The 9,329-nt window shown below is 38.2% G+C and overlaps 1 protein-coding gene across 2 annotated transcripts; it reads left to right on the top strand.

Annotated features, from left to right (window-relative positions):
- The first annotated feature begins 5,853 nt into the window (after positions 1-5,853).
- Positions 5,854-7,925, top strand: LOC104451049 (aspartic proteinase NANA, chloroplast). Of its 2 annotated transcripts, XM_018875250.2 has the most exons (3): positions 5,869-5,884; positions 6,030-6,643; positions 6,782-7,925. In XM_018875250.2, exons 2-3 carry the CDS (start codon positions 6,066-6,068, stop codon positions 7,635-7,637), a joined length of 1,434 nt encoding a protein of 477 aa, XP_018730795.2. In that variant the 5' UTR covers positions 5,869-5,884; positions 6,030-6,065; the 3' UTR covers positions 7,638-7,925. The 2 variants fall into 2 exon arrangements, with proteins under 2 accessions (XP_039170713.1, XP_018730795.2); XM_039314779.1 differs by having other exon boundaries at positions 5,854-6,643.
- The last annotated feature ends 1,404 nt before the right edge of the window (positions 7,926-9,329 follow it).

Raw genomic sequence — 9,329 nt, 5'->3', positions numbered from 1 at the left:
GCTAATTTCACTTTTACATATATTATTAAGAAATGCTCTCCCCTTGTTCAGTGCGTAATTTAATTCATTCTTGTCCTACTTGTTATCCTAAAAGCGCGCCAAGAATCATTCCTTGTCCGAACATCTCACATCGAGAATCACTCCTGGCTCTCATTGAGCCTATTTATGATAGGCCCACTAGCTTTCACATTGTTCTTCCCCAAATCACACACCTATCGAAGGGAGTCTCATTCTGATACTCACAGACATGTCATCAACACCATTTTTATCAAATCATGTGATGTCTCTCTCATAACATATCTAATTCCTATGTTTTTCAAGATATGGAGTTTACAAAATCATGGAAGATCTGGGAAGAAAAATAGCAAAAGTGTCATAACTTTCATACGAGTGTCGTTTTTTATTTTTTTTTTTTTTTAACTTTCATCCTAAATGGATTTTTTTCTTTATTTTTATTTTCTATTTTTTTTTGGTTTTTCTTTTGTTTTTTTTTTTCATTTTTTTTAAGTCAGTGAGGGTCACAAGTGACCTTCACCGGCCATGGAACCCTCACCCAAACTGGGGGAGGATCGCCTCGCCTTTGGCCACAAAGGCCCTGGGCACAACAGCCATCACAGTCTCGCCTGTGACCGATGAGGTAGTGATGCCCTTGTCTAAGGCCTTTGCAGCCAAATCTAAGCAAGGCAACCCTCGCCATCGACTGCTAGCAAGGCCCCTTGCCCAAATCTAGTGAGGGCGTTTGTGGCCTTGCCGACCCTTAAAAAAAAAAAAAAAAAAGGGAAAATAAAGGAAAATAAAAATACAAATTCAAAAAATAATAATTAAAAATATTAAAATATTATCCACATTAACATTGATAAAGCCATGTAAGACGACCGATGTTCACATCGGATTATCCAATGAGGCAAATCACCAATGGTACTTAAGTAATCAATTTTTCAAATTTGTGGTACTCAAATAAACAAAAAAAAAAAAAAAATGTTAAGCGTCGTACAAAAGTTATGGTATTCATGTTATTTATAATCCGAAGACACGAATACCATTAATTTTAGAACGCAAAACCAAATGATGAGAGAGCTATCTCAAATCGATGAACTTGAAGTCCTTTTAATTGAGTGAAAAGCGAATATCAAAATCAAGTAGATATCTATCTTAAGTAGGATTCACTTAACTAAGTTTATTCCGTGACAAAATGACTCACATGCGAATCAAAAGCTCAGTCATAGCAGAACATTAATTGTTGTATGTCGTATCAAGGCAGCTCACGCGCCGACTTTGGTCGCATCATATATATATATATCTGTACCGTACACTTGTTCTAGCGAGCTTACTGTAAGAAAAAATAAAATAAAATCACTCCAATCACCATTACTCCAAATCGATTTCCATATATTCCCACCACTTCACAACACCCTAAAATTTCATTATAGAATGATTTCGCAACTGAACAACTCTTATGATCCAACAACTCAATTTACAATGTATGAAATTGCTTTAATTAGATGAACAAGGACTTGGAATCTTTACCAAGTGCTACAAACGAAATTAATCCAGCTCATTGAGACCTTCATAGCATGGATGTAAATGTTGATGGGGCCACCTATCAGTTTAAGCTTCCAACATGATATTTGATTCAGTGTCATCTTTTCACATATGTGCATCCACCCTCCAAGTCCAATTTCACATGTCGCTCTTAATTCAATTGGCACGTGAGATGAGATATTGAAATATTATCATACATCGCTTGATAATGCAATTAACGAAAATTTAAGCTGATAGGTGGAGGAAGATCACATATTTATGAAGAGTAAATGGACCCATTATCAAGCGATGTGATACAATATTCAAACACATTCTCTCATGTGCAAGCCGAATTAGGAGCGGTGACGGGAATAGACACATTTATGCGAAAGAAAAATCATTGGCTCAGATACAACGTCGGAGTGAGGACTATTATTATAATATAATTCCTATAGAAGTAAGTGTTCATCCAAGAGCTGCCAAAGTAAAACCTGTAGAATCTCCACACATCCTTAACGTTTGAATTATTTTTATGGGTTGTTCACCTGTCTGCGAGTGAAATTTTATTGTAGTTGCATTTGATGCCCAACCCTTATTGTAAACTTCTCAAATAATTTGACACACATCTAAAAATATCTATAAAAAGACGATACTGGAACTTCGTAGAACTCCACTATCTCATTCACATATTGTTTTGCCATATCTCTAGTGAAAAGTGAAATTGATGAAACAAAAACTGTGCAGATTTGGCCAATTAATCAACAACCATACATATAACATTCTTACCACTTAGTGCACTTGGTAAACCGATCATAAAATTCATGGTATTGTGCTCTCATTTCTATTTAGGTATCTCAAGAGGTTGCAACTGCCCACCTTTTATTTTTATTTTTAATGTTTATTGGTTTTTAAACCATATACTAATTGACATTTTACAATATCATTCTTTATATTAATCAATCTGTTGAAATATTATTCCAAATTGCTTGACAATGCAAGAGAATATGAAAATGTTGTCTAGCATCTCTTGACAACAAGTCCGTGCACTCTTCGCATTAATATAGTCTCCCTTCACCTAATAGCTTAAACTATTAAGCATGCTCAAGTGAGAGCACTATTAGGATGGATGACCTCTTAGGAAAGTGTCGACTTATGCATCAAATGACAAAACCATAAGATTCGGTAAGAGATGGGTCAAACCGGACAACGCCTCAAGTGTGTTAATCGGGGAGTGTATGGAAAAATTATAAAAAAAAGACATGAACCTATTTGTAAGGATGCTGAATCTTTCAATTTGGCCAATTCAATTATAAATCTTTTGACAATTTGCCAACAATAGTCCTCCTAGCCAAAATTGGCCAACAATTGATGAATATTATCACTTGATGATGCAACCAACCGAAAAATTTAAGCTGATAAGTAGAGAAATATCATATGTTTATAAAGGGTATATAGGAGCTGACATCAAGTGATGCGGAACAATATTCAAACACCTTCTCTTACGAGCAACCCAAATTAGGAGCAGTACTTGGAATTTGATTGATGGGGAATGGACACACATACATGAAAGAAAGATCATTAGCTCTAATACCATATTAGAAAATCTAACCTAAAAGTTTAAGTTATTAGGTAAAGAGAGACCATATGAATGTGAAAAGCACGTGGACTCGTTGTCAAGCGATATGAGACGGCATTTTTATATCCCCTGGCATTGTCAAGCAATGTGATATTGTAAAATTTGTTGATTAGTGTATGCTTTGCCAACCAATAAACATTGAGCATAAAAAGGTAGGCAGTTGTAGCCTCTTGAAATACCTAAATGGAAAAGAGAACATAATACCATGAAATTTATGATCGGTCTACCAAGTGCACTAAGTGGTAAGAATGTTATATGGGCGGATGTTGATTGATTGACTAAGAGTTTTTGTCTTATCAATTTTGCTTTTCACTAGAGATCAAAATGTGAATGAGATAGGAAGCTTCGTGGAATTCCGGTGACTATCGTCTTTTTATAGATATCCTAGATGTGTGTCAAATTATTGGAGAAGATTACAACAAGGGCTGGGCATCAAATGCAACTACAATAAAATTTCACTCACAGATATATGAACAGTCGATAAAAATAATTCAAACGTTAAGGATGTGTGGAGATCCTGCAGGTTTTACTTTGGCGGAACACTTACTTCTAGAGGAATTATCTTATAATAATAGTCCTCATTCCAACATTTAGATGTGCTTTTTGAGGTACTAAAAATATTTAGCATTGGAATTGTAATGTTAAGCGTGCTCAAGTGAGAGCATTAATAGGATGGATGATTTCCTAAGGACATATTTATCATACATCAAATGACAAAATGTAAGGTTCGACACGAGATAGGTCAATTGAGTAAGTTAATCAAGGGATATATGGGAAAATTACTAAAAAAAAAGTCATAAACTTATTTGTAAAGATGTTAAACCCTTCAATTTTGGCCAATTCAATCTTAAATCTTTTGACAATTTACCAACAGTAGTCTTCTTGGCCAATTTTGGTTAATAATCAATGACATGAATGCCGATTAGCACTAACGTGAATAATTTTTTTTTAATTTTACATTTTTAAATAATTTTTATGATCTGTACCCAATGCTTGCGTGGATGGATGCACCTTTAGGTCAAACCAACGTGGGGATTACGAATGCCATGATGTAACCGGGTCAGAGGGGAGAAATTTGAGTGAAGAGAAAATGGGGGAAGGAGGCATGGTAATGTGCACGTCGCACGGCGCGATTGGTGCTACCAACTCCCCTGCTTCAACATGGCTTAGCTGGGTGGCTCAAGTTGGGAGGACGACGCGGTGATTAAATTATCCTAAATGAAAATGGTAAAATCGCTTTTGACTCTCCCACCAGCTTGTTATATTTGTCATTATTTTTAGTAATGAGGTGAGGAAACGACGATGAATGTAATTGAAAAACTCTATCCATGCGATGCGGAGGACAGAGGGATACACGGATTATACGGAGGACCGTCTCTTTCGTTTACAGATTGATATCTCTCCCCGCCACCCGGGGCTTAGCTACTCCCCACATCCCTATGTTGGAAGAATGTCGTTCTTTAATCCCCCCGTTCTTCTCCTCTCCTTCGCAGCTCCCGCTCCTTTTCCCTCGCGCAAAGCTGGCAGGAGGAGAATGCACGGCCCTACCGACACCCCTTCGAAAGCAATCTGGCTACTCCCACCGCTAATGTTGACGATGCTTCAAGAAAATTTATTAAGAAATACATAGTCATTTTCTATCGTATCAATTTCCGTGACTCTTGTACACTCGAATAAGCTGGAGCGTTATAACGACTTATGACATGTTTATGATGATTTGTACTTAATTATGACATACCGTAACGTTGTAAGATACCATAGGAGTGGTCTATGCTATCGTCATTTATTGAGAATTTTCACAAAAATTATGAACTCCTGACATGAATATCCAATATCAGATAAGGGACGTATCAACGACATAATGGAATGTTTTGGCCACACCAGCAACGGCAACCTCCATTTTTGATGTTAAAAAGGAGGACCGAATTGAAAAAACAAAAAGAAGAGTGACCCAAGAGGATTAAAGAAAGAAAATATTGAGGATATAATAAAAAATGGATAAAAGTTTAGGAAACGCTAACGTGATTATATCTTTAAAAAAAGTGAAAATGCCGAAGGCCACATTTCTTCTCCTCGGGTGTTTTGACTCTGGATCCAAGAGGTTCTTCTCGATGGACAGGGGAGAGCGCACATGCACCTCCCCCATGGACAGCTGGAGTGCGGCCGGCCAAAGTCAACCCGCCGAAAACAGCCTGCACCCCAACTTCTCGGCCGCCGCCCTGCTTCGCCAGCACAGTCGTCCGGATGATTTCATTGCCATTGAATTTATGAATTGAATTGTTTAATTAGATTCAACTTCTCTTCTCTCGTGGAAATTCACCTCTCTTCCTCTTCCTTTACGCAGAATGCTGACAAAAGCGTAGTTCCCGCGAGGTCAGGAGGACCGAAAGCCTAATCATAGAGAGGGGGTGGCCAGAGGTCTCATCCCATTCCCTCCATTCACTTATCTTAATTAACACAATCTACAGAGGAAAAACACACCCAAAAGAATATATTAATCTCCAACAGGAGATGGGGTCCACAATCAATCATGCAACCCCATTTTACGTTTTAAAAAAAAAGAAAGGGAAGAAAATCCCTAATCAAGGAGGGTCCAAGCAGCAACGTCTGGCCATTTGATTGGTCCAGCAAGTAACGTGGATCTCTTAGCTATTTAAGAAGCAGAAGAAAGAAGAAACGTCTCTCGTCTTGTGAAGCTTTAGGGAGTCCGCTTTCTGTTGCTTCAAAGTAAAGATTTTTCATTTTATACTCCTTGTTTGTTGTTGGTTTCCAGGATAGCTCCTTCGCCCGTCTACGAACTATGCTGCTGCTTCTACTTGCCTAGTCCTGCTTCTTTTTTGGCTTATTTATTTATAGCCTCCCTCTCTTGCAGTAGTTGTTCCATTGGAACATTCATGATCAAGCAATCATGAACAAACTAATGCTGCCCATCACCTACGTTTTACTCCTGTTGATGATCCAGACCGATGATAAGTCATTTTCTAGCTACGCTTCCCCTGCCGGTGGGAACGTGCGATTGAAATTAATACATTCGCAAGCATATGCTCCGAAGTCTAATTATGATCAGATGAAGCGCATCAGGGAGCTTGTTCATAGCGACATTCTCCGTCGGGGTATCATGTTCAGTAAGCACCACCAGAGCACGAGGAGGAAGGTATGGGAAAAGCCAAGACGCCGAACCAATTGCAGCGACATCTCCATAGGGATGCCCATTTCCTCCGGTCGGGACTATGGAACAGGCCAGTACTTCGTGGAAGTGAATGTCGGGACACCCCCTCAGAAGATGTTGCTGATTGCAGATACGGGAAGCGAATTGACCTGGATGAACTGCAAGCGCCACGGCCGGAGAAGAGGATTTCAGTCAACTCGATCCTCAACCTTCAAAACTGTTCCTTGCTCGTCTCGCACTTGTAAGATTGACTTCATGGATCTCTTCTCGCTTGCTCGGTGCCCCACCCCATCTACACCCTGTTCCTATGATTACAGGTACCTTGATTCTCTCCTTGCCATGACTGTATTACAGTAAATGTGCACAGGCACACAAACGTGCACTTCACTACTTACGAGAAGCAGTAACATTAGGCCATTAGAGTAAGTAACACCCTTCCGTGTTTGGTGAAATAGATACTCGGATGGGTCAGGCGCGCTGGGGATCTTTGCGCGAGAGACAGTCACGGCGGAAATCACAAATGAGAAGGGGAGAGCGACCAAGGTGGAAGATGTGGTGGTTGGATGTACCCTGACTCTCCAAGGTCAGGGCTTCCAGGGAGCCGACGGGGTGTTGGGCTTGGCGTACAGCAACTACTCCTTTGCCACCAGGGCTTCTCACACGTTCGGCGGAACCTTCTCTTATTGCCTTGTTGATCATCTGAGCCACAAGTACCTCTCCAATTACCTCACTTTTGGATATGCGGGCGCCACGAGCCATTCGGGGTTGCTTTCACGTATGCATTACACCAAGCTTGATCTGGCCAGCCTCATCCCCTTCTATGCAGTGAATGTAGAGGGCATCTCCATCAACGGAGAATTGCTAAAGATTCCGTCCCTAATATGGGCAGCCGATCGGGGCGGCGGGACGATCATTGATTCTGGCACAAGCCTGACGATTCTAACGGAGCTGGCTTACAGGCCTGTCGTGGGTGCTCTAGGAGAAGCACTGTCCAAGAGACTCGAGAGGACGAAGTTGGACGGAGGAGGGCCTCTGGAGTACTGCTACAACAGCACAAACCCCTGGTCTAGGTTCGAGGACTCGTGGGTACCGAGACTGGCGTTTCATTTCAGTGATGGCGCTCGGTTTGAGCCTCCCGTGAGAAGCTACGTGATCGACGCAGCTCCAGGGGTGAAGTGTCTGGGGTTCCTGTCGGCGACATGGCCCGGCGTCTCAGTGATTGGCAACATCATACAACAGAAGCATGTTTGGGAGTTTAACTTGGTCCAAGGCGTGTTGGGTTATGCACCCTCCACTTGCGCCTCCGGATGAACGTGATTCGGGATTTCGTACTACTCAGCCCCCACCCTCCTCTGCCGCTCCTCTGTTTTGCACACTTCTGTTTCACACATCACAAACAACTCAATGACTTCGACGATTTGTCGTATTATTGTAAATGTTGTCATCAAATAGAAAATCATAACAAAATAAGTATTTACATACAATCAGTTTCTTTTTTTTTTTCTTTTTTTTTTTTTTTGTTTTGGGAAGAGTTAGATGGACATTTCATCGTCCATGAGATAACCATGATTGTTATATATCACAAAAAGAATTGTTAGATATCTTTTGGAGATATGCAATATTCCTTTCTTTTTTTTATATTTATTTTGTAAGAAATTAGCAATATTTCTTTCCCAAGAATGCATGCTTAGAAATCTCTTGATTTATTTTCCAATTTCTTTCCCAACAGTTGGTCGTTAATATGTTTTGCATTTATTATACTTGAAGTGAATTTTATTCCAAACTTAGTAATGTGAACTTGGTTGTATAATTGATTAATATTTTTTTTACTTATGTTACTATATTTAACATGTTATATAAATATTAATGTCACGATGGTCAAATATTGGAGATTCAGTATTTTATATTTCTAGAGAAAAAAATTCATATTAAATCAAAAGGAGCAGGAAATATTATGTAGAAGCTCCAAGTAATTATTATTAAGATATATTTTAAGGTGTGACGCAAACTATGCTTTGAATTTGTCGCTGCTACAATGTCTTAGAATAGTTGTTATATTAGTTAAACAATACCGATAGATTAATGTGAATTTTGTCAAGATTTATTGAAATACATTTAGTATTGAACTCCTTCAAAAGCTCATTTAAGAACTTGCTATAAAATAATGGATATCAATATTTATTCTCAAGTGATAGAAATTTTTTTCATCAAATATGAATTAAAAGCAATTATCTTTGATAATTCATTTTAATCATAGCTGAATAATATAAAGACTTACACTAATTGGCCCTTAATTTTTGTCTTTGTGCTTTTTAACGTGTTTCAAATTTAAATATTTAAATCTATCCATAATCACACATATAATCATAAGAGTCCTCACAACTATGCATTTAGTCATATATATATTTATGAAATGCGGGAAATTATGTAATAGTTAAAATATATTCTTTTCCTTTGTAAATATTGTGCAATTTATTCTTATCAGATGAAATTTATTCTTCTTGATTTTCAGATTTCCGTTTTTTCATAATAAATGACGTGTAATTTTGCTGATAATTTTCTAAAGTATACTTTATCTATTTAATAATCATTTATCAATATTGTAATACTCATCAATTGGGCAAATGAGGTATAATTCTTTATTGATCCATCTTGTTATTGATCTTTTAATGTGATTTATTTATCAAAAAAAGTGTTTGGAGAGTCAACTGGGGAGATCGCCAAGAGGTCCTAGTCTATCAACATATTTAGTTAGACTTATATCGAATTACATTCACTTAAGCAAATAAGTTATGAATATCCAATTGGAACTACCTAAGTCAACAAGTTATGGACTTAAGCCAATAAATTATAGGTCCAATTTAAATTATATTAACTGCTGCATACTACACAAGTATATGTCCAATACCTTAACCTAAGGAGTTTGTCTAGAAGGAGTTCAAATCCAAGTTCGTTAACATAATCAGTTAAACTCATTTGTACTCAAGAGTATGAGACAATGAG

This window comes from Eucalyptus grandis, chromosome 6 (genome assembly GCF_016545825.1).
Source record: "Eucalyptus grandis isolate ANBG69807.140 chromosome 6, ASM1654582v1, whole genome shotgun sequence".
Lineage (NCBI taxonomy): Eukaryota > Viridiplantae > Streptophyta > Magnoliopsida > Myrtales > Myrtaceae > Eucalyptus > Eucalyptus grandis.
The sequence above is the reverse complement of the archived record's forward strand: the minus strand, read 5'-3'. Positions and strand labels throughout refer to the sequence as shown.